The 25,861-nt window shown below is 48.3% G+C and overlaps 1 protein-coding gene across 2 annotated transcripts in view; it reads left to right on the top strand.

Annotated features, from left to right (window-relative positions):
• TGM6 (transglutaminase 6) overlaps positions 4,187-25,861 on the top strand; it is a 36,059-nt gene continuing 14,384 nt past the window's right edge. The window contains exons 1-9 of one of the 2 annotated variants that reach the window (XM_005688223.3): positions 4,187-4,344; positions 12,595-12,768; positions 13,266-13,508; positions 14,301-14,419; positions 15,590-15,718; positions 17,405-17,582; positions 18,108-18,246; positions 21,265-21,368; positions 21,445-21,687. In XM_005688223.3, coding sequence (XP_005688280.2) covers positions 4,338-4,344; positions 12,595-12,768; positions 13,266-13,508; positions 14,301-14,419; positions 15,590-15,718; positions 17,405-17,582; positions 18,108-18,246; positions 21,265-21,368; positions 21,445-21,687 — 1,336 coding nt within the window. In that variant the 5' untranslated portion in view covers positions 4,187-4,337. The remainder of the gene's footprint in view (positions 4,345-12,594; positions 12,769-13,265; positions 13,509-14,300; positions 14,420-15,589; positions 15,719-17,404; positions 17,583-18,107; positions 18,247-21,264; positions 21,369-21,444; positions 21,688-25,861) is intronic. The other variant, XM_005688224.3, reaches the window with a different exon arrangement.

The following is a 25,861-nucleotide window of genomic DNA, read 5'->3' as shown; positions in this document are numbered from 1 at the left end:
ATGTATGCAAATCACCTGTCACAATGCAGATTCTGGTTCAGGGGTTCCGGGGTAGGGCCCAGGAGCCTGCATTTCTAACCATCTCCCAAGTGATACTGATGCTGCTAGTCTGCAGACCACCTTCACAGATTCTCAGCTGTGTCTCTGCCACTCTCTGAGGCAGGGCCAGATAGTTGCCCTGAGTCCTGGAAAAGCCATGATGCCCTCCCAATATCCCTATAACTAAAACACAAGTAAATTTGAAATTAAACAAACCCAACAAAATTATTTTTCTCAAGCTGATCAGTTTGATTTTTTAAATTGTTAATGATTTTTTACATTGCTTTTGGTGCTCACATTTTGCTGGTCTCAAGCATGTGGATAATCCATTATTGCTTAAAGGGCAGGAGCCCTGCCTAGACCTCTAGCTGCTTCGCTTCCTGGAGAAAGTTCTTCCCCATTCTCCAAGGCCCACCAAGAGTCCTCTGTTTTTCTGTACTACCACCACCAAAAGGACAGGGCTACATAGCAGGACCTCCTTTCCACCAGATCTAGGGTTTGGTGCTGGGAGCAGGTAACTCCAAAGCCCTCAAGATGCTCTTCAGTCAAGGAGACTGAAACAGGAAGCACTCACAAATACCAGGAAAAATCGTATTATGTTTCTTTATAAGGACAAAAATACTGGAAACAAACTAAATCCCCATCGATTTGGGGAGGCTTAACTAAATTCTGTATACTCACGCAAGAGACACCACTGCAGATGACAGTGCGTGTGCAGTCCGTGATTTGAAAAGAAAGCCTCACGTGAGCATTTATACAGTTAAGCATAAAGCGCAGGCAACAAACAAGCTTCTCTGGACAATGGGATTTATGTAAATTTATTTTACATATGTTTGAGGCAATATGCATGTATGCTTTCTTCTTCCTCTGTGTTGCTTGGATTTTCTATGAGTATAGTTTTCTTTCAGTTCAGTTCAGTTCAGTCGCTCAGTCATGCCCGGTCTTTGCGACCCCATGAATCGTAGCACGCCAGGCCTCCCTGTCCATCACCAGCTCCCAGAGTTCACCCAGACCCACGTCCATCGAGTCCGTGATGCCATCCAGCCATCTCATCCTGGGTCGTCCCCTTCTCCTCCTGCCCCCAATTCCTCCCAGCATCAGGGTCTTTTCCAATGAGTCAACTCTTCACATGAGGTGGCCAAAGTACTGGAGTTTCAGCTTTAGCATCATTCCTTCTAAAGAAATCCCAGGGTTGATCTCCTTCAGAATGGACTGGTTGGATCTCCTTGCAGTCCAAGGGACCCTCAAGAGTCTTCTCCAACACCACAGTTCAATCGCATCAATTCTTCGGCGCTCAGCCTTCTTCACAGTCCAACTATCACATCCATACATGACCACAGGAAAAACCATAGCCTTGACTAGATGGACCTTAGTCGGCAAAGTAATGTCTCTGCTTTTGAATATACTATCTAGGTTGGTCATAACTTTTCTTCCAAGGAGTAAGCGTCTTTTAATTTCATGGCTGCAGTCACCATCTGCAGTGATTTTGGAGCCCAAAAAAATAAAGTCTGACGCTGTTTCTACTGTTTCCCCATCTATTTCCCATGAAGTGATGGGACCAGATGCCATGATCTTCGTTTTCTGAATGTTGAGCTTTAAATTATTTTAAAGCATATTTGTTCCATAGCACAGATTTTAGCTTGTGAAATACCCGCTATATGGTAGACCCTGGAGTATCCTGAGTTTTCCCAATCTTTGGCTCCTGTCTGCCATCTCTAGTCTGATCATTTACAATCAGAGAATGTTAGAACCAATAAGATCCAGCTCACACCCTTATTTCATAGATGAGGACACAGAGTCTCAGAGATGGTAAGTGACTTGCTGTGGGCCACACAGCCAGTTTGGCCCAGAGATACAAAACCCAGTCTCCTGGCTCTCATCCCAGGGCTCTACTGCCAGGCTGCTTTCCCCTAAATCTAACAATGAATTGTTTGGGTTTGTTGAAGGTGCGATTTTGGAATGCCCTGTCATCTTCTGGAAGCCCCAGTCCAGGCAAGCAAACCCAAGATGAAAGATAAAAGGGCCCCGAGTGAGACTGTCATTAGCAGGGAGGAGTCTGACCCTATATAGGCAGAAGAACAGCTTCGGAGGGCCCAGGTCTGCCCAGCACCCAGGGCAGCAGGCTGCAGGGCGTAAGAGAAGGAGCCAGGTGCCAGATGTCAGTAATTAAAGGCATGTGAGCCTGCAAAGAGCCCATAAAGATGTTTGGCCTGCATCAAACCAGCAGGCAGAACGCAACCACTTGGCCACTTTCTGTAAGAAAACCAACCACATCAAACACCTTGGGATTTTTATACACTTTCCCAAATGATGATCACACAAGCAACGGGGGAGCAAGGGTGCATGGCATAGACCACTGCCTGCCCGTCTGTGCCCATCTCAGGAAGTCTATTCCCTCCCACTTCCTCTTTCCTCCCTGAACCACCCTACTTGGCCTCTGATGGCCCCAGAGCCTCCTCTCAAGGCACTTCCAAACAAAGAGAAACTCCTCTCCCAGCTCCCCTGAAAATAAATTTCTCCCCATTTTATTCCACACAAGTCTAGAGTCTTTGGGCCCTAGAATCTTAGACTTTGAGCTAGAAATGCCTTTGAGAATACTTTAGCCAAGTCCTTTTTAGTTCACAGGGTGGGAAGACAGCATTCTCAGATGGAGAGGTCCTATCCAAGGTCATGGGGCACCTGCGGCTTTCAGGTCTTTAAGTTCCAGGCTGGAGCCAGCTCACAAAGATCAGTGAATTAGCCTTGCTTTGAACCAGAGGGCCTCTCCCCTCTTTATTATTCACTTCCTCCCAAAAGCCTAGGTTGACACCACTCCAGGCAGTTGGCTTGTCACAGGGAGGCCCTGCAAGGAGTCCAAAGGATAGAAGATCCCACAAGAACTCAGGCCAAGGGTCTCCTTTCAATCCCCAGAGTAGATTTGCCCAGGCAGCATGATGTCCCCACCTCTGTTCTACAGAGCTCAGAGATCCCAACACTGAAGGGCCAGACAAGCTCAGGAATGGTTCAACTTCCAAAGTATGGGAGACTGTAAGAGCAGGGGACCAGTGAGCCAGGCTCTCCAAGCACCCAGGCCCTGCCCCAGAGTTTCCCCTCTCATTCCTTTAGTCATCAGATAAAGAGAGGTTGCTGTCTTCATTTTACTAAGACTCAGGGGATAACAGACCTCTGCAGGATCAGAGTGACCAGGGGCAGGAGCTGGCCTTCAAACTTGGGCCAGCTGGATCTAAAGTTTATTCCTCTGAACCTAAGGGCTCCTCTGTGGAGGCTGAGCCTACCGGTGGGAACGTGCAAGTGTGTAGGAGGGTTTGGCGTGGTGGGGGCACATCCCTGGGAGAGGAAGGTAGGTCACAGCTCTTGTAGACGCTTCTGGAGCCCACAAAAGAGAGAACTGTGTTTTCTTTTTTTTTTTTTTTTGCTGAATATTTATTTATTTATTTTTTATTTTTTTATTTTTTAAATTTTAAAATCTTTAATTCTTACATGCGTTCCCAAACATGAACCCCCCTTCCACCTCCCTCCCCATAACATCTCTGTGGGTCATCCCCATGCACCAGCTCCAAGCATGCTGTATCCTGCATCAGACATAGACTGGCGATTCAATTCTTACATGATAGTATACATGTTAGAATGTCATTCTCCCAAATCATCCCACCCTCTCCCTCCCTCTGAGTCCAAAAGTCCATTATACACATCTGTGTCTCTTTCCCTGTCTTGCATACAGGGTCGTCATTGCCATCTTCCTAAATTCCATATATATGTGTTAGTATACTGTATTGGTGTTTTTCTTTCTGGCTTTTTTTTTTTTTTTTTTTTTTTTAAGGAGAACTGTGTTTTCAACCAGGAGGGGAGAAAACCGCCCTGGACTGGATGCCATGAGGCCTGGCCCATTTCGGCTCTGCAACTGGTACATTGCTCTGCCACATACATTTAGGGCCCGTTCTCTGAGCCTCTGTTTTCTTGTAAGAACAGCAGACCATAAAACTTGTTCCCAGGCTTGTGGGATTGTTTCTCTCACAGTCTGGCTCTCAACTTTACATTTGGAAGCCTCTTAGCTGGAGCCCCTCCCACACTGGACAAATTCTAGGTGCAAACCAAGGCAATTACTGGGTGATTAGGTGCCTCATAGGTGTCACGGCTGGGGTAGCAGGGCCACGCCTCCTTCTGAATTCTGACTGTCCTGTCTAGGAGTGTCCCAACACTTGCCTTGTTAATGTGGGTCTGGTTGGCTGCTCAAAAACGCTGTCCTGACGGTTCACACACCACCAAGCAGAGGAAGCAAGGAGCTGGGCAGCCCTGTCATGGCAGGTGAGTGGGCAGGGCCTGGGGGCCTTGGGGCCTTGGGGCACCAGGCCCATGAGAGGAACTTTGGGAAGCAGGTGTTTGTGGAAAGACACTTGGGTCACTGCTTCTTAGCACCATGGTGCTGGCCAGTCCATGAGCTATTCCCTCATGTTCATAAGGATGTAGAGGCCCAGAGACAGTAAGAGTCTGCCCCAACCACCCAGCAAGCAAGTCCTTCCTGAACTGGGGCCAGGCCTCCCCAACACATGCTGTGGGACTGACTGGAGGAGGGGGAGCAGAAAGGGAAGTGTAGAAGGTCTGAGATCTTCTCACACTCTGTGTACATTACAAGGATCCAGAAGCATGTCTGGGCAGAGCTGGGGGTTGCAGGCTGGGTGAGGAGAGTGAGGCACCCATGGGCTGCATCCTCTTCTAATCCCCACTCCAGAGAGCTGAGGGTAAGTGCAGCTCTAGCCAAGGTGAAAAGAACAATATGAGTGTGAACAAGAGAATTTGCCCTTGGTGCCTCCACTTTTCTCATCTGTAAAATGGGTATTATAATTCAGATCATCTCACAGGCCTGCAGTGAGAAACTGATGAGACCAAGTATTCACAGCCCCAGCAGTATCTCATGTGGGCCCTTGTCAACATAACGCTCAGAACATGTGCCTCCCCCTGGGGCTCCAATACAGGGAGAGGCAGATTCCCCACCTTCCCCAGGAATACGTCTTTTAGTTAATAATTGCTTTGTACCTACTCTGTGCTGGGAGCTGGGCTCCAGTGATGAGCAGGTCAGCGGAAGCAGGGAGCCTGTTTTCACAGGTTTTTAAAAGATGTTTCTATGTTTCTATTTTCGATTGTTCAGTATTATGTAACAATTATATGAATCAAGTCCTGTTTACTCTTTGACTTTCAAGGCTGGTATTTTAATTTCCTTATCATATTTGAACTTCCTCTTCTTATTGTCGCCTGGCAATTGGGAACATTACTGGCATCCTGGGCCCTTCTGGCTCTTGGGAAGGTCTGCTCTCTGATGACCAGGCCTTGCTACCCCAGGCTTCAGTTTCAAGAGCTGGGGCGGCTTCTCTCTCTAGTCCTGGATGAGAGATACTGGTTTTGCTTCCTTCAGGATGTATATTTTGGGACTCACCTAGAGGTCCCTCTTCCCTCAGTATTTAGCATACTATCAGCCTTAAATCTGGCCAAGTTTAATTGCTGAGAAAGGATCCTTCTATGAGCAAAGTTGGGGACTGGGGGCTCCATGTCAGGTCATTACTAACTTGCTAGGTGATCATTCCTCTCTCTGAACCTCAGTTTCTCCACCTGTAAAATATCAAGGTTTGATCCATCATGCCTAGTATATAAGTTGACTAGTAGGTTGAATTCAGTTTCCCAATCTTTTGGGTCCTTCTGGCTTCTTGGGAACCTGCTCCTGAGAGCGGTAGACCAAGCCTACTATGCAATCTGCGTGTGAAAGACTGAGATCTCAGACCCTGGATCTAAAGTCTGTGGCCTGCAGGCCTCTCCTCCTCTCACCCTCCTTCATACTGTCCCTGACAGACATCTCTAGCTGATGCCAGAGCTCTTCCCTACAAGAGCCTGGATGTGGCCCCAGAATTCTCAACATAGTTCTTCAGGTGGTCCCTACTGGTTGATTAGCAAATGAAATCGGACCCTTTTTGTAATTGTTGAATTACAACAATCTTTCAGCTCAGAAATTCTAAGGATATTCTATGGAGATTGTCTGTCTGGGACACTGGGTTGGAGTTGATGGGCCACTGCCTACTGATGAGAGAGAGGTCAGCAACTTCTGAGGTCAGCAACTCCTCAATCCCTTAGTGCGAAGGTCAGGCACCCATAATGCACAGTAAGGATAGAGTCATAATGGGACCCATTAAAAACCAATTATGTGGAGGCCAGAGTCTGGGAAATGGTGCTGGCTTTAGCAGAGACTCCTGGGTTTGGTCTCACTGAGTTCCATCCCCTGGCTGGAGCAGAGATCCGGGGAGCAGAGCATCATCAGCTGCTTGGTGTCGCCCAAGGGAAAGAGGAAAAACAGCTGGAGTGAGCTAGGGCTGTGGTTGGCAGGCAGTCCTCTGTACACGGACCCTTCTCTCTAAGTGGAACTCTTCCTTAGGCCAGCTGGTGAGCAAGTGGGCTGGGGAGCAGAAGGCGAGGTTGGCAGGGGGGGTAGTGGTAGGTGTGCCTTGAATGCCAGCATAATGGTTGTGGGTTTGATGGCTCTTGAGCAGGGGAAATGACATGCTGATCCCCATGCAACAGGGAAATCCCTTCTCCCACTGACCCTCAATTTCTCCATAGTAACGGGTTGGGTCAAACAGTTGAAAATGTTCTCAGGTTCTTGGGACCATGAAGTAATTTATGCAAGAGGTGAAGAGGGAACAAAAAGAAAAACAATGTGTGTAGGAATTGGGAGAAGAGGGCCAAAGTGGTGGGGGAGAAAGGAAGAGGTGATGATATAAAACCCCATCTACAGATCTGGAAACTGTGAACCAAGCACTGTGCTAAGTACCTTCTAAGTAAGGAGACCACTCACCTGGCTGAAGCTTATTGTCCTAGGGCGTTTATTAATGGGTTCTCCTTTCACTCTCAGAATTTACAGACTTAGGTAATGCATTTCCCCATTACCCTATTTAATCATATCCTCCCCCAAAATCCTATGAGGAAAGTATTGTTACTGGCACTTTTCAGGTAAGGAAATCTACTTCAGAAAGCGAAAGTGAAGTTGCTCAGTGGTGTCCGACTCTTTGCAATCCCATGGACTATAGCCCACCAGGCTCCTCCGTCCATGAGATTCTCCAGGCAAGAATACTGGAGTGGGTTGCCATTTCCTTCTCCAGAGGATCTTCCTGACCCAGGGACTGAACCCAGGTCTCCCGCATTGTAGGCAGATGCTTTAACCTCTGAGCCACCACTGCTTGCCAAGTGAAAGTAGTGAAGTCGCTCAGACATGTCCAACTCTTTGCGACCCTACGGACTGTAGCCTACCAGGCTCCTCAGTCCATGAAATTTTCCAGGCAAGAGTACTGGAGTGGGTTGCCATTTCCTTCTCCAGGGGATCTTCCCAACCCAGGGATCGAACCCAGGTCTCCCGCACTGCAGGCCAAATGCTTTACTGTCTGAGCCACCAGGGAAGCCACTTCAGAAAGGTCTACTAATTTATCCAGAGTCACATAGCCAATAAGTGAAAGATTCAGAATTGCGTTGATTATCAGAACCCTGGAATGGCAGCCAGGAGTTCTTGTGCAAATATAACAATAATAATATGATTAATAACATGCACATTTACTGAGCACCTCATATGTGCTTTTCTAATTATTCTGTGTGAATTATTTCATTTAATCCTCACCACCCAAGGAGGCAGCTATTATCACCACCATTTTCATCTGGAAACTGAAGTTCAGAAAGGGTCAGTCACCTGCCTCAGGTCACACAGCCTCTGAAATCAGGCTCCTAACCACTATGCAGTGTGGGAAGGAGGCTAAGAGAGGAAGTTGGGATGGAGAAGGGAAGGAGGGCCGCAGAGGGAAGGAAGTCTGGAAGGAAGGGCAGGCTTTGAAATGTGACAGCTTGAGAAGGAGGGATTATGGATGGGTGGGGCAGCCGGGGCAAGCGCAGGTGGAGAGGCGTGGATGCTGATCCTTGAGGCCGCGCTAGGAAGCTGTGAGCATCAGCTGCTCTTATCCCAACTCCAGCCATGTTCACCGATCATCCACTATTCCCTGGGCCCTGAGCCAGGCTCTAACAACCCACAAAGAATGAGACGCAGACCTTGCCTTCATGGGGCTTACCTTTCAGTGGAGGAGAGAAATGTGTAGGCAAACAGCTATAATCCCACTGCCTTGATGATTTTCTGCAGACAGAAACTTATGTCTCAGAGAGGAAAATTCAAGCTGAGCACATGGAGGAGGTAATCACTGGGTTTATTTTGATGGGCTCAGAAATCCTCCTACATATACATCTATCTCCCTGCTTTGGGCTGCCCCATACATAGAACTCCCCTCCCCTGAGTCCATCAGTCCCCATGAGGGCTGGGGAGGACTCTCCTAGGGAAGAATTGGCTGTAACTTCAGACCTGCTTCTTTCTCCCTGTAGGGTCCTGGCCCCTAGCCCTGACCATCAGCCCACCAAGTCATAGGAGAGTAATGTTGACCAGTACAGGTGACTTAGATCATCTAAGTAGCAGCTCCAGGGACGGATCACCCAGGGACCAGATCTGTAACCTCCTGCTGCTACTGCTAAGTTGCTTCAGTCGTGTCCGACTCTGTGCGACCCCATAGATGGCAGCCCATCAGGCTCCACCGTCCCTGGGATTCTCCAGGCAAGAACACTGGAGTAGGTTGCCATTTCCTTCTCCAATGCATGAAAGTGAAAAGTGAAAGGGAAGTTGCTCAGTCGTGTCTGACTCTTAGCGACCCCATGGACTACAGCCTATCAGGCTCCTCTGTCCATGGGATTTTCCAGGCAAGAGTGCTGGAGTGGGATGCCATTGGGCAAATGTAGAACTGGAGGGGGTGACAGGTCAGGACTTCTCAGTAATAGCACTATAAAATCATCAAGGGGCAGTTGGAACAGGTGTGTTCTGTGGGCGTAAGGGTAAGAGTGGGGACAAGTGGGGAGAACATGTAAGAAAACAAACCTTGGTTCAGCAGAAGGAAAGACTTCTTAACATTGGGGCAGCAGATGAGCCACCTCTTGGATGTATGAAGCTGGAACTATGATCAAGTTTCCATTGAGAATCTGGCTGAGGGAATTGATCTGGGCAAGAAGTTGTGAGAGAGACAGTCTCTGAGGTTTGAGGATAGTGATGACGGCAGTTCTTATTCATCAACCCCAAATGCACCCCACTCCCTATGATGAGCCTACAGATGCCCCTAGGCTGGTGGGAGCCGGTTTGGGCTGTGACAGGGAAAGAGGATGCTGAGATGGACTCCTCAGGGCTTGATCCCATGACCCAGGGTCCAGGAACACTCACCACATCCTAAGCCCTTCTCCACACCCACCAAGCAGCCCTGGGGCATGCTGGAGATAATTATCACATAATAGCCTCATTCCCTGCTCCTGACTCATCTTCTGGAGAAAAAAAAAAAACAACACAGAAGTTGCATTCTTTTCCAGCCTGTTCCCACCGAGGAAGCTGCTCAGTTTCATAGGCTGTGGCTCCGATCTGTCCCCAAGCAGGAAGTCCTTCTTTTGTTTTCTCTGGGTCTCAGTTTCCATCAATAAAATGGAAACCTGGGCTTCTCGTGGCCCTTCCAACTTTGCTGGTACTAGATTAGACAACCTTATGTACAAGGTAAATGGAGTTTCTTCCTGTGTCTTCAGACAAAACAGAGACCATCTGAGCTCAAATTTCTGGGGCTTGAGTGGTCTATTCTGCCCAAGAGCTACTGGACTCACTACATGTGAAGGCTTCAGTTCTGCTTTCAAATGGGAGAATGGGCCAGCTTCTGGGGAAGTCCCTGGCACTAGTGTTGGGCTCCTGAGTCATGGGGTTGCTGTTGAACACTGGTCCTGCACAATCCTCACTCACTCACCACAGTGGTGCTGCAGGAGCTCTCAACCTGGGACACATGTCAGTGTGAAAGTTCCCTCCTCATGTTCAGTCATTCCCCACAAATCATGATGTCAGTCTAAGCCTGCCAGCTGAGCTCAAGCAAGAGTAGCCTTTTCTATGAGTCCCAGGCCTGAGTTTGAGATGGTAGCACCAGCCCAGCTGCTCACAAGTAGAAAGCAGTTAGAAGGCTGGTGCCTTCTAGACAAGAGAGACATTAGGTAGCTTGGCCCAGGCTAGTGGTGGAGATGGAGGCCTGTGATGAATTGGGGACAGGTTTTAGAGGTGGTGAGTTAGAGTCACTGGCTACAGTCGTGTCTGACAACAGTACTGGAGCCATTTCCTACTTCAGGGGATCTTCCTCACCCAGGGATCAAACCACATCTCCCGTGTCTCTTACACTGCAGCAGCTTCTTTATGCACTGAGCCATTGGGGTATGCAGTGGAGTGGTAAAGAATCTGCCAGCCAACGAAGGAAATGCAAGAGACAGGTTCGATCCCTGGGTGAGGAAGATCCCCTGGAGAAGGAAATGGCAACCCACTATAGTATTCTTGCTTGGAAAATTCTATGGACAGAGGAAGCTGGCAGGTTATAGTCGATGGGGTTGCAAAAGAGTCAGACGCAACTGAGCACACACTTTTGGAGGTGGTGCCGTTTGAGCTTGATGGTGATTTGGATGAGGGATGTGAGAGCAAAGGGGAATCAAAGGAGATTCTTTGTTCTGGGCCTGAGCATCAGGGCAGATGGGGTGCTGTCTACCAAGGTGCATGAGAGCATGGATTTGGGGGTCAGGGAGGATGAAATCAAGAGTTCTGCTTTGAGCACATTAGATTGGATTTGCCTAGAAGACCACCAAATGGAGACTGCAAGTAGATGATTGATATATTGTTTGGATTTCAAAGTCAGAGTAGAGATGTAACCTGGGCAGCATCAGCTGCCAACCTCAATCAAGACAAATTCATTTTATCAAAAAACTTCCAGTAATATTGAACCTCAAAAGGCAAGAGCTTAGGGACCTCGATTCTCTTCCTCCTGAGATCCTCCGTATTGTAAATGCACCTGCAACCTGTCTAGTTTCATATACCAAGCAGGACTTAGAAGAGCCATCTTTGCCAGGCCACACAGGCTCTGCATGCCTTACCCCAGAGAGTGGGTACCTGGTGCCCAAAGACAGATGTAAGTAATGGAAGTCACTCAAGGGAATTTATTCCAAATAAAATCTGTTCTAAGCTGACTTTCTCTCTCCCCCTCTTGAAGTAGAGAAAACATGACTGAAGTGACTTAGCAGCAGCAGCATCACCACCACCACCACCAATGTAATGCGGCCGTGACGGGTCAAGACAAAAAAGAGCACTCCATAATCCTGTGTGAAACCAGACAAAAGCACGAATGTTGTCCACACCCTGGAATGAGTAAACACCCCTGTATTCTGGCTAATGAGTGCTGCCACTCCACCGACAGCTTCAGCCTCCACTCGTCCCTCCCACCTTCTACATAAGAATAATTAAGATAAACATAGACTTGTCTACCTTCCTGACAGCATTCAGTCCAGATCAAAGCCCTGCTTCCTTCAACTCTCACCCAAACCACCTAAAAACAGCCCAAATCTCACAATAAGCCCTCTCCAGGACCCCCTTCCTGAGGTGCTTCCTGGTTCCCCAGGGGGTTGGAGCTTCCTCACTGCCACAAGACTAGTTCAACTTCTACTGTGTCCCTGGTGGTCTGTGGCTCAAGAGCTTTGACAGAAAAGGACATAAAACTTCAGCATTCATTACTCATCATAATAAATAAGGGAAGATATTAGTGAAACTTCCAATTTATCTGTATCTGCACGTGTTTATATGTTTGCAGGCACTGGGGCAGCAGGTAACACTATTTCTTCAGTGGGTTATGAAGGAAATGAAGGTCATGAAAGCCACCGGACCAGTGGTCAAAAGTAGGAAACCAGCTCACGGACTCAACTCTGGCCTGAGCCTGACTGTGTGCCCTTTGGAAAGTGGCTTCACTTCCCTTGGCCCCAGTATCTTCATTCATCCCAGACATGTCCGTTGAGTACCTTCCAGAGATGAGCACACTCTGCCTTGCTGTTTCAGCTCTCAGACAAGTGGCTTTCGTGGTCTATCTGATGCTATGTAATTTGCATTTTTGTCCCTTTTGTTGCTGATTTTTGCTGTTTGAAATGATTCCATGTTTAGCTCTGAAGTGCTGTCCAGTATTCCTAAGCTCAGGAGGGTGTGACATGCCTTATGGAGAAAACACATGTGTTGGATAAGCTTTGTTCAGACATTAATGACAGCACTATTGTCATGAGTTCAATATTAATGAATCAACAATTTACTAAATAAGGTGTGTTTAAACAGAAACACATAAAACAAGGTTATGTTTTGTTCAGTTGATGAAAAAGTTGTGACCAGGGGCTCACAGGAACCAAGCTCTGTATTTTCGTCCTGGAACAATGGTTCAGTACTGGCTAGTTCAGAGCTTAGCCCAGTGGACATCAACCCAGACTTAGTTAGTTCATGAACAGTATAGAACAACCAAGAATAACTACTTCTGGTACACCAGAAACTACTGTACCTGGTAAATAGTGACTCCAAGAGCAAATGACAGGCAGGCTGCGGCTGTCGGAAGGTGAGCCAGGCGTGAATGGGAAATGTTCAAGAGCTGCGTCCCATCTCCCTGTGCTCTCCCTGCCCAGGGCTCAGAGTCACTGAGGTGGACTGGCAGCGGCTGAGCAACGGCACTGCACACCACACCCAGGAGTACCCCGGCCCTGAGCTGGTGGTGCGCAGGGGCCAGAGGTTCACCTTCACATTGGAGCTGAGCAGACCCCTGGAGAGCGAGGAGACCCTCATCTTCACCGTGGAGACAGGTACCTGACTGGTCAGTGCGTCCTGCTGCTAATTTGCAGTCTTAAAAATGGGTCTGGTGACCAGCAACCTGAAACCCTGCGGTCATCAGCCCAGACTTTGCGGAAAACAAGTCCCTAGAGGTGGTTTGAGCTTTCTGGGGTGGTTGGAAGGTGCTGCCAGCAGGCAGTAGGACAGGTGAGATGGCAACTCTGGAATTCCATGCACACCAAGAAGTCCAGGGTCCTGGGAGGGTATGGAAGTTCCTTAAGCACTCTATGGTTTCAGAGAGGCTTGTTACTTCCTCCTTGATCAGGAAAGTGGGCGGGAGTCAGGAGAGCCAAGGTGGACTCCACTCTGCCACTGGCCAGCCTGCGTCTTGGTCAGGTCCTGCCCCACAGCAGTGTCCAGCAGCTCAGGTGCTGAAGGTTGGCCTTCCGGGCCTGTGGCTTTTCCATTTCTCCAGAGCTGAGCTTCCTGGAGCCGACTGGCTCTCTTGATTCCCTCTCCTCTCTGCCAGGACCCCAGGCTTCTGAGGCCCTCCGCACCAAAGCCGTGTTCCAGACGTCAGAGCTGGAGCGGGGTGACACCTGGATGGCAGTGAAGGAGGCTCAGACAGAGAACACCACGACCTTCAGCCTTGCCAGCCCTCCAAATGCCATCATTGGCCGTTACCAGCTGAGCGCCAGGGTTTCCTCTCGCCGCAAGCATAGTGACCGGAAGCTGGGCGAGTTTGTTCTCCTTTTCAACCCATGGTGCCCAGGTAGGAGCTCCTGAGTCTGAGGCTGAGGTTTCCCCAGAAACTGTCCTTCAGGAAAGTCTGGGAGGCAGGTTAGGGGACAGGGGGATGAGTGCTAAGGCCTGGCAAGAGCCTGGGGCCCAGGTGGGGGCAGGCCTGGGCAGAGGAAGTTGGTAGCAGACACTCCAAAGCTGCTGTGCCAGAGGGACAGGGATTAGTGTGTGGAGGCCAGGGGGCAAAGATGGGGCCTAATGGCAGGAAAGACCTAAAAGTCGGTAAGTACCAGGCTTTAGCCATCAGACAGCCTTGGTTTAGTCCCAGCTTTGCTAAGTTGCTGCCCTCTGTGAGTCTCAGTTTCCTCATCTGTAATATGTGGATAATAATAGTGTCTACCTATTAGGGTTATGGTGAGAATCCATTGAGCTAATGCTTGTAATATGCAAGGTACATCATAAGGGGTACTGGGGTCAGTACTCTTATTAAGGGTTAAGTCAGTAAGCAGTAACTTGAATGACAATTCTTACTGACATTTAATTGGCATTAAGTCAGGTTATCCAAAGACATCAGGACTCCTAAATTCCTTCCATCTGGGCCTGGGGTGGGGTTGGTCCCTTCCTAAGGAAAGACCATCCAGGCGGAATAGGGCCTGGCCAGGGGGCAGCCTGGGAGCCAGCAAGCCCCTCTTGCCCGCTCCTATTCCAGCTGCCTCTAGGCACCATCCTGCACCTGATGCCTGATGTAGCCCCTTCCCCAGGCTGGTGAGGCCAGGGCTCCACCTTCCCATCCCTCACACCAGGCCTGACCACTGCCTTTCAGAGGACGATGTGTTCCTGGACTCAGAGGAAGAGAGACAAGAGTATGTGCTCAACGACAGCGGGATCATCTTCCGGGGTGTGGAGAAGCGCATCCGAGCCCAAGGCTGGAACTTCGGGCAGGTCTCCAGGGGCCCAGACCAAAAAGGGGCTGAGAGGCATGAGAGGAGAAGGAGGGCTGGGGACATGAGAAGTCAGTGCAGGAGCCCTTCTGTGTGTCCTCTTCTTCCCAAGAGGTACAACTAGACCGACTCTTAGACCAAGCCCACTTATCCAGTCTCTACTATTAGTTGTACCAGGGCCCACACTGGGTCCTTGGGAAGGGAAAGTACATTGGGTACACATAAATAGCTTAGATCAGGGGCTCTCAGTCTTGTGTGTGGACAGGAAGGACACAGAGGGCTCATTAAAACATACAGGTGGCTGGGATCCATGTGCCTCCCCAACAAGTTGCTGATTCATTAGATCTGAGGTGGCCTGAGAGCTTGAATTCCTAACCAAGTCACCAGGTGCTGCTGCTGCTGGTCTGGAACCACACTTCAAGAGCCACTGGCTTAGATAAACAGTTACAGTGCAAGATGCAATGTTGTGAGGGGGGGTGGCGTGGGCAGAATGGTATAGATGGCAGCAGAAAGAATTTAAAAGACTGCCAAGGAAAACCACCTCAGGGAGTACAGAAGACTTCATGATATTGGGGTTGGGTCTCCAAAGTCAGGCAGGATCTGGACAGGCAGAGGAGGAGCAGACAGAGCAGCGGAGGGGAGTCAGGGAGCAGCGGAGGTTCTGTGGAGGAGCTCTGTCTGCCTGGGCTCCGGGCAAGTAGAGAACCCTGACTCTCAGGCTGAGGGGCAGGGGTTGAAAGCATTGAAGGTTTGAGACTGGGCAGGGATGACACACCAGAAGGTCTAATTCCATCTAAGGGGCAACGCCATCTCAACATGCAGGAAAATCAGCCCAGGGTCCCCAGACCTTCCAAATCTTCAAAGACCAGAAATCTTAATTTGTATGTGAAAAATCTCCCAGTTCTTAACTGTTATCAACTAACTCAAGTGTATTTGAAAAAATCATGGGGAAAAAGGTGATTCAGGCTGAGCATATGGTTCCTGGTAACTCTTTGAGGGAGGGTTTTTGAAACTTGGGAGTCCTCTGTGGTGTCCCTGGAGTAGGGCGGGGGGGGTGGGAAGGAAGTGTAGGCAAGCTCCCTTGCACAACACAAATGACTGGGGGAGGTTGTGAGAGGGTCTGAAGTGTGGGTGTGACTCTGACCTCTAAGAGCAGCCTCTCTGGGGACAGTTTGAGGAGGACATCCTGAACATCTGCCTCTCCATCCTGGACCGAACCCCTAGTTACCAAGACGACCCAGCCACCGACGTGTCCCACCGCCATGACCCCATCTACATCACCAGAGCTGTCAGTGCCATGGTGAGGAGCCCTGCCATCCCTGCTCACACTCTCCTTCGTAGGTCCCCAGGCCAAACCTCAGGAACAAGCCTAAGATTTTTCCTGTCACCTCTTGTTTTAATCCTCTCTTGCTGCATAAACAACCACCCCAAAACTCAGTGGTGTAAAACAGCCATTCACTATGCTGACAATTTTGCAAATCAGTGATTTGCAGGAATTGGGAACTGGGCAGGGCACTGGGAAGACAGAACATCTCTGTTCCCAGATGCTTCAGCTGGGGTGTCTGAATGCCTGAAGATGTGTGGGATGGTTTGTGGGGACTATATATCTAGGGCCTTGGCTCCAGCAGTCAGTGTTTCCTTGGGTCTCTTCCATGCCATGTCTGCTGGAGCTGGAATGCCCAGGGGCTTGCTCACTCTCATGTCTGGCCCCTGGGCTGGGATGGTTGCATGAGCTGGGGCTGGCCAGTCATCACCCTTTCTCTCCATGTAGTGCCTCCATGTGACCAGGTTGAGCTTCCTCATAGCATGGCAGTCTCAGAGTAATCAGACAAAGCAGCTGGTGCCTCCCCAAGCAATTATTCTAAAAAGAAGAAGTAGAAGCTGCCAGTCTCATAAAGCCTAGGCCTGGGAACAGGCGCAGCATCACTTCCACCATGGTCCTTGGTCAAAGCAGTCACAGGCCAGCCCAGATTCGGGGAGAGGGTACATGGAACCACCTTGCTGTGGGAATAGTGCCATCTTTAATCTGTTACAGGCCAGTGCTTCCTCCTCAGAAGGTAGCCACAGGGCCTACTAACTCTCTCTATAGCAAGTAGCTGTTAAAGTCAGTGCCTGGGTATCTGTGATTCCAAAAACAGATAAAACTGATTTTTTCATATTTGATATTCTCAGTTCCTCAAGATTTCAGAGAGATGTCAGAGCACAGAGAATCAAAAGCAGTGACCAGTCCCAAACAGTAGAGCATTACAAGCCTGTGGGATTTGACAGACTCCCAAGTCAAAGGACTGAACTCGCAGGTCACCTCTTTCTAACTTTCTGTGCAGTTTGAGCAAGTTCCCTAACCTCTATGCATCTCAGTTTACTCATCTGAAAAAAAGGAAGATAATAGAGTGTACATCGTAGGTTTAAAAGATTAATATAGTGTGTACTAAGCCTTTAGAACAGGGTCTGGTACCTAGTGAACATTTGGCTCAGCAGTAAAGAATCTTCCTGCAGTGCAAGAGATGTGTGCAGGAGATGTGAGTTTGATCCCTGGGTCAGGAAGATCTGTTGGAGAAGAAAATGGCAACCCACACCAGTGTTCTTGCCAGGAAAATCCCATGGATAGTGGAGCCTGACAGACTACAATCCACAGGATTGCAAAAGAGTCGGACATGACTTAGCGACTAAAAACCACAACAACGAAGTGTCTCTATAACTATTACCACCAACAGTCCCCCAAAACAGATCACTTAAAACAAGAAATGCTCAAAAACTGTATTTGATTTTCAACAATAAAACACCCCGAAGGAAGGTAATTGAAAATGATAAATGGCACCAAAAGGTAAGTATTTTGAGACAGCAGATGGTCCCAATTTTCAGACAGTTTAAAAGGAAGGAGTAGCCCCAAATAAGGGGATGGCCCAAAGTTGGAGATTTTACGATGGTGAAGTTCCTGAAGGGGGAAGCTCTGCCAGAGGGTGGACTTGTGGCCTCCTCTGTCCAGGTGAACAGCAACAACGACCGGGGCGTGGTACAAGGCCAGTGGCGGGGCAAGTACGGCGGCGGCACCAGCCCTCTGCACTGGAGCGGCAGCGTGACCATTCTGCACAAGTGGTTCAAGGGCAGGTTCAAGCCAGTCAAATACGGCCAGTGCTGGGTCTTCGCTGGAGTCATGTGCACAGGTGCCCCAAGAAAGAAGATCCCCAGCCCCTGATCAACTCAGCTGCATTTGGTTGCATATATTTTCATAAGAATCCCTCCCCCACATCAGAAAATCTTTATTAGTGATGGGGAACTAGAAGACAGGTTAATGAAGAGAGAAACCAGATCCCTCATTTAGGCGACTCTTGATCTTTGAGGAATCTCAGGCTCACTGAGTGCCTTTGAGAGAGTCTTGTGGTCCTGGGCCCCCAGTCCTCATAGGCTGTTACGGCTATTATAGGGTTATTATACAGCTTCCAAGGTCCTCTCAGTTTCAGAGCCCATCTATTCAAATGGGGGTGGCAGGGTGACTCTCGAAGTGCCCTGAGAGAATGTCCAGGAGATGGAGGTGTTTCTGAGCCTGGAGACAGGGGTCAGCCCTGGGAGAGACAGGGAAGGGGCTGTGGCCAGACGAGAGGCAGGCTGCCTGCTGTGGGGCCAGACCCCCAATCCCTGAGGCTGGGTCCCGGCCTGTCCTGGAGCCTCGTGAGCACCCTGTTCTTCAGTCCTCAGGTGTTTGGGAATCGCGACACGGATTGTGTCCAACTTTAACTCAGCCCATGACACGGACAGGAACCTGAGTGTGGACAAGTACGTGGACTCCTTCGGGCGAACGCTGGAAGACCTGACGGAAGACAGCACGTGGTGAGTCCCCGGCTATTGGGTCCCAGGGGCACCCTGTGGCCCACCCAGATCTGCAGCCCAGCTCACTGGGTCTGAGCCAGTTCGGGAAGGGGTGACAGGCACCCTGCAGAGGAGGGGTTGGTCCCCAGCAGGATGACTCTTCTGAGATACAGGGGGCTCTGGACATGTAACTCAGAGGCCAAGAACAGGGCTCAAGGTTGAATGACCTTGTACCCCCAGCTCTCCGCTCTGCAGGACTCTGGGCCGTCCCCTAGATTCTGGTGACGTGACTGCCTCTGCAGGGTCACCCCTGTAGCCTGCTCCTGCTCTCTGGGCTGCTTGTGCACTGTGCTGTGTGGGAAACAAGCTCCTGTCTCAGCTCAAACAAAACTCTTTGCACAAAGCTTCACAAAATTCATTTTAATTTAATTTTTTAAAGTAGAAGATACATTCAGTGCTTTAATATTCAAAAGGTACCAAATGGGCTACAGTGTTTAAGTCTCCCTCCCCCATTTCAAGCCTCCCCATCCTCCTGGATGCAAGGCTGAAACTACTTTCTTACATGTCTTCAGAGAGAAGCTCTGCAGATATAGGGGCACACATATGCGCAGTCCCCACGCACCCCCACCTCCCCCTCCTACTTAATATCAGCAGCACAATGTAATACTGTTCATCTTGCTTTACATTTAACAATCCCATATCAGTACATACAAAGTTTCCTTATTTTTATAGTGTTTTAAACTTAATAACACCGTAATCGGTGAGCACAGTCTATGCCATGCCCAGTTCTAAGTGCTGCAGTGCAGGCTTACCTCATTTTATTACTCTTCTTTTTACTGTGCTTCATAGATATTGCATTTTTCTACAAATCAAAGATTTGTGGCAACCCTGTGTCAAGCAAGTCTATCAGCATCTTTTTTTCAACAGATTCATTAATGTATGTAGATTGTTTTCTTAGAAAGCTATTGCACACTTAATAGATGACAGCATAGCGCAAGTATAACTTTTATACACACTGGGAAACCAAAAATACTTGTGTAACTCACCTTATTGAACTATCCACATGTCGGTAGTGGTCTGGAACTGAGTCCACTATACCTCCAAGGCGTACCTGTGTACAAATTCATGTATTCTCCAAACAACCTTGTGAGCAAGGTAGTATTATTGTCTCTATTTTGCAGATGAGAAAACCAGGGCACAGAGAGATCAAGTAACTTGCCTAAGGCCACACAGTGAGTGGAAGAGAAGTTACAAACCTGGCCTGCTTTTCAATTGGACAGCAAAACCATTGCTATGAAGCCAGACCAAACATTTGCCTTTACAAACAAGGCTTCCATGAATAACCTTGTACAAATGTCTATTCATAAAAGTTGCCAAGAAAAACCAACTTTCTAAAGAGCAGGGGACTAGTGAAGAGCATACGGTACGGAAAGAAACACAGCCAGCCTCAGCATCCCTCTTCTTAAGATGTCCTTCAGCTCCCCAGGGGAGCATGCCCAGGACCCCTTCTCCCCAAGCTAGTTAGTGTCCAGCCTCAGACCATCTCTCTGCCTCTCTTCTCCTCTTTTCTTCTCTTATTTTTGGTTCTTTTCACTCCCTCTCTTTTCAGTAGCACCAAAAACATTTTCATTCTTCTCTTTTTTTATGCAGAATGGACAGGCCATTCTTTTGTTATTGGGATCTCTGTCGCCTTGCAGGTTATACATGTTCTCCCTTTTACTTCCAAAGGCTTTTTATAATATTTTTCCAAAGAAGTTTGGAGGCCAGCTGTAAAGACAAAAGACACCAACTCAGGCCAATCAGGGTTTCTCTCTGCTGCTTCCTACGTGTGATCTTGTGCAAATGGTGTCACTTTTCCTAGCCTCATATTCTCATCTTTAACATAGGAAACTTAAAGCTTAAAGTCCCTACCAAGGCCTACAGAACTCTGCATAATCTGAAACCTACCTGTCCTAGTGCTTGACATAGCCCAAAGACACATACTTTCTGTTCCTTGAATACACTAAGTTTTTTCTTGTCTCAAGAGCCTTTGCACATGCTGTTCCCTCCTCCTAGACCACTGTTCCCTTCACTCATCCTATGACTAATTCTTTCTACTCTAAGTCCCATCTTAGATGTCATTTAGTTAGAGAAGATCTCCAGAAGTTATTCTCTATCTCAAGCTCCTCTCTTTCCTCACAGCATTTATTGTTACTTTATTGTTTTATTAATTATCTGATTACTTAATTTTTCCTGTCTTCCTATCTGTCTCCTTCCTTAGAATGTATGCTGCATGAGAACAAGGATCTTCTGTCTTATTGGCTATTGCATTTTTGGACCTTGAACAACAGGATATAGATATAGGTGATCTAGATATAGATATAGGTATAGGTATAGATATAGACATATATATGTATACATAAAGGTAGGCCTTGAAGCTATTGCCAGTTAGGTTCTAGACCACTTCAACAAAGTGAATATCACAATAAAATGAGTCACATCAATTTTTTAATCCAAAAGAGCATATAAAAGTTATGTTTACACTATAGTCTAATAAGTGTGCAATCGCATTATGTCTAAAAAACAATATACATACATTATTTTTAAATACTTATTGCTAGATGCTATCATTTGAGCCTTCAGCGAATTGTACTAGTAACATCAAATATTACAGATCACTATAAAAAATATAATAATGAAAAAGTTTGAAATAGTGCAGAAATTACCAAAATGTGACACAAAGAGACACGAAGTGAGAAAATGCTACTGGGAAAACAGGTGAGACAGGCGTGAGGAAGGGTTGCCATAAACACTCAATTTATTTTAAGAAAAACAAACACAGTTATCTATAAAGCGGGATAAAGTGAATGAAGCAGGATAAAACAAGGTCTGCCTGTACCTGTGTGGATGATATGTATTCATCAATACAGCTGAATGACGGTTCACAAGCTCAACCACAGAGCAGGGCCCAGGGTCTGGCTGGCAGCAGGCATTTGCTCTCTCTGGGGAACCTCTCGTGCTCACCAGTGGCCACCCTGCCCCTTCCTCTCTCTGCGGCAGGAATTTCCATGTCTGGAATGAGAGCTGGTTTGCCCGGCCGGACCTGGGCCCCTCTTACAATGGTTGGCAGGTTCTGGATGCCACCCCCCAGGAGGAGAGCGAAGGTACGGGCTCAGCTGGGTGGGTCCGACTCTCGCTTTCTGACTCCTGGAGATGCTCACGCCCACCCGTCCTGCGCAGGCGTGTTCCGGTGTGGCCCAGCCTCAGTCACCGCCATCCGCGAGGGCGACGTGCATCTGGCGCATGATGGTCCTTTCGTGTTTGCGGAGGTCAACGCAGACTACATCACCTGGCTCTGGAATGAGGATGAGAGCCGGGAGCGTGTGTACTCAGACACGAAGAAGATCGGGCGGTGCATCAGCACCAAGGCGGTGGGCAGCGACTCCCGCGTGGACATCACCAGCCTCTACAAGTATCCGGAAGGTAAGGGCATATAGTGGCCTCATCAGCCTTCCCAGTGACCAGGCTGCTGCAGATGGGCAACATGGCCAGGCCCTTTCTCATAAGATGTGTTGGTGACAGCCCGGTTAGGCACTGTCTCTATGCTTTGAGCCAAGTGTCTTTAGCTTATATTAACCGCTTCTTTTGTTTACTAAATAGATTTCTCACATCTGACAATATCAATAGCTACATTTCCTTTAACATATATATTGCATGTACTGTGCCAGGTATTCTGACATATGATAATAATAATCACTAATAATAGTGATGAAAGTAACATGTATTATTTATTGAACACTTAGGATACATACCAGTAGGCCCTACCAAATAATAATAATAGTAACTCCTGTTTATCAGCTGCCAAGGCCTAAGCCATGGTCACTAATTTAGGGGATCACTGGCTTACTGAAGATTCTGTGCTTGTTGGGGTACAAACACAAAACACATGTATTTTTTCTGGTCACTGCCTCCAGCTATAAACTTTAAAAATCACCTTTTCCCACTAAGTAACAGGTTCCTTAATAATGCTGTGATCTGACTGTGCACTTGTCAGCCATTTCTGCCTGTTAAAAGGATGTTGTTTGGGTAATCAAGACTTCAAGTTCAAACTTGAGTCAGAGCTAGCCTCCTCCCCTCCTCTGAGCACAAACTGGGGTGGTGACCCCGGAAGGCTGCTGTATAAGGAGGGGACAGCGTGTGCTCGGGTTGCCTCCAGCCGTCCACTATCTCCCTCTAGTGTGGTGGTTTGCAGCACTGGATGTACATTGGAGTCACCTAGGGTACAGTCTCAGTTATACAGGTTGAACAACAATTACCCTCTGCTCAGGATTCTGTGGGTCAACTACAGACCCACAGAATCCTGGAGGTGTGCCCAGCGGGTGACATCTAAAGCTACAGGGTCTCTTGAGGCTTTACTTAGAACTTACCTTTGCTACATTCTGTTGGTCAAACAATAAACAACCACCCCAGATGGAAGGGACAGGAAGTACACTCTACCTCTTGATGAGAAGAGTTGCAAAGGAAGTATTATGGCCATTTTAACCTACCACAGCAACCCGACTGCACCCAGGCTAACTGAATTGCAGTCTCTAGAGGGTGTGGCCCAGCCATCAGGACTTTTAAAAGCACCCCAGGGGATTCCAATGTGCAGCCAAGTTGAGAACACCAGTCTGTCTTCTAGTGTGTTAGGCCAAGGAGGAGAGGAGAGAAGAAACGCCTTTGACTTCGTGGGGCAAGGATTCAAGGCCTGAAGACAGGCAGGTGCTGCTGTCTTACTCACTCCGAAGCTTTGGGAGGACAGGTGGTGGCTCTGTTACGGCCTGCAGTCTCGGGACTCACGCCTGCACTGGCCCCAGGCACTGCTGATTCCTGAGACACTGGCCCCTCTGGCAGCAGACCCCCTCCCTCTCCACTGGCCATCCCACAGCTTCTCTCTGATGCGTGGTCATTTCTGTCCCCAGATTCTAGAGGGCTGTGGCCTCCAAACTCATCCAGCTGCTGTGTCCCCCTCAGAAGCTGGTGGGGAGAGAGTTCTTGATGGGCTGTGATCCACCTGCCATCTTCCTTCAGTTTTCTCCTCTGTGCTCAGGGAATACACAGCTCAGTAACGAGCTGAATGAAATGAAATGCCACCAGAATGAAATGCCAGCTTCCCCTTCCTTTAGGCACCACCAGCCTTTACCAGCCAGCTCCTTCTTATTGAAAACACCCCAAACTTTAACATTGATTCTGTCTGTAAACACCTCCCCACACACATATGCACACACATGCACACGTAAACACACACACTAACATATTCCCTCAGTTCCTTGTCTAGAAACATGGCCCTTGATGTTGATGACCTTCTCCTCCTCAGGCCTCTCCTCACTGTCACGGGGTGGGGAGTAGAGGGGTGGTATGTGGCAAGACCCCTTCTAAACTCCTACCTCTCTCATATGTCCCGCAGTTTGATGCCTGGTCCCATCTGCTGGGAGTTTCTAGAACTTAGAATACAAGGTCTTTGGGGCCTTCTGTCCTAAGCATCAGCCATGGCTGATGAGAGAAATCAACATCCTGCTGTGTGATGACAATAACAGCAGTCACCACTGCTGGGTGCCGACTGTGGGCTGGCCATGTTCACATGTTACTTAATGCTTTTATTTAACAAATGTTTACAAAGACGTCCCCACAAACTTGTAAGGTAGACACTTGTATAACGTTCATTTGACAGAGGGAAAGGCAGAGGTGCAGAGAGGAAAGTGGACTCGGCCAAGGAACACAACGATGCTCTTCCTCTACACTTGGCTGCACTATCTAATCATAATATAATCTACTGTTGATTGACTGCCCACTGTGGGGCAGTTGATTTTACATCTAGGCTAATAATAGTATCTAAATTGTGTTAAGCATCGTGGTAAGCAATGTCTATGACTTCTTTCATTTAATATTCATAAATATCCCATCTTACAGGTAAGCAAGTTGAATAGCTTCTCCAAGTTTCCAAAGCCTAGAAGAGCACGGTGCTAACTAGAGCTTCTGTCTAATCTGAGAGCCTCTGGTTCTCCACTCTGCTAGACTGCTGTCTCTTCCATGAGTACCCACAATGTGCCATGCACTGTGCCAGGTTCTTTTATGTATTCCAGAATATAAAACCCTCCTAAGTATCAGGCATGATTCAGAGGCAAGGGAGAAAGAGAAGAGCCAGAGAACTCACCATCCAGTAAGTGTAAGGACAGTGCAGGGTCATCAGCGCAGTGTAGGGGAGACCTGAAGGCTGGAGAAGCACAGAGAAAGGGTTGCTAATCCAGCCAGGGCAGAGAGTTCATGAAGAGCATCTACAGGGAGCAAGATTTCGCCAGGAGATAAAGGGTTGGGAAGGCATTCTGGGAAGACAGGACCCTCTGCATCCTGACTCCAGATTCACTCTGAGCAGTGCTATTCAAACAAATCACAGGCATCCCATTCCATGAATGAAATGCTAAGGCCTGTCTACTTGCTCCATTCACTGAAGCATAAAGATTCAGAGCCCCTGGGGCAATGTGCTTTGTCCCTACCCCTGTGTCAGCCTGGATGCCGAGCAAAAAAGAACCAGCTTTCCAAGCAAAGGAAACTGTATTTACAAAGAACGCACTGGCTGTCCTCAGATGCAGGTGGGCTTTCTGCAACAGGCTGTAGAGTAGAGAGGAGGAAAGCAGTTTCCCCGCACTGATCTTTAGTCAGAGGCTCTAAGCACAGAGGCAAGATCTCAGTTAGAGGCTGGTGCCAGGGGCTTGCAAGGGAGCCAGATTGGCAGGTCAGCCATCTGCCTCCGAGCTTGCATATTGCTTGCTATGACTGCCATAACAAATCACTACAAATGTAGCTACTTAAAACATCGGAAAATTATTTTCTCACAGTTGTGGAGGCCAGAAGTACAAAACCAAGGTGTTAGCATACTCCCTCCAAAGTCTCTAGGGGAGAGTCCTTCCCTGACCCTTCCAGCTGCTGGTGGTCCCTGCATTCTTCGGCTTGTGGCCGCATCACTCCAGTCTCTGCCTCCATCTTGACTCCTTCTTTCCTCCTATGTGTCTCAAATCACCATCTCCTTTCTCTTACAATGGTATCAATCACTGACTTTTGGTCCCACCTTAAATCCAGGAGGATCTTATCCCAGGAGTCTTAATTACATCTATAAAGACCCTATTTCCAAATAAGGTTATATTCGCAGGTACCAGGGATTAAGACTTTGACATACCATTTAGGGGGACACTATTCTGTCCACTGCAGCCTGGGGGGAGACCCAGCACATGCTGATCAGGCCCTGGCCAGCCAGGCAGGCAGAGGACAGTGCCTCCAGTGATTGTGGGGCTGAAGCTCAGAGGCTGATCCATAGCGACCCAGTGACCAGCCCCTAGGGAACTCCCCTTCCACCTTTTCCCTCCCTCTCTGTTACTCTGCTATCTGTTTCTCCACTTCTGGGCTGTGCCCTTCTCCCTCCCTTCCTTCTTGTGTATGTATGGGAAACTACCACACATTTGGTGTCAGAAGAGTTGTGAATAAAACAGTTCATTAGGGGATACTATGAACAACTATATACCAACATATTAGATAACTTTAGATAAAATGGACAAATTTCTCTAAGAATTACCAAAACTGCCTTAGGAAGAATTACAAAATCTGAATAGGTTTATAAATAGAA

The sequence above is a fragment of the Capra hircus genome, chromosome 13, assembly GCF_001704415.2.
Source record: "Capra hircus breed San Clemente chromosome 13, ASM170441v1, whole genome shotgun sequence".
Classification (NCBI taxonomy): Eukaryota; Metazoa; Chordata; class Mammalia; order Artiodactyla; family Bovidae; genus Capra; species Capra hircus.
Note: the sequence above shows the minus strand (reverse complement) of the source record. Positions and strands in the feature narration are given on the sequence as shown.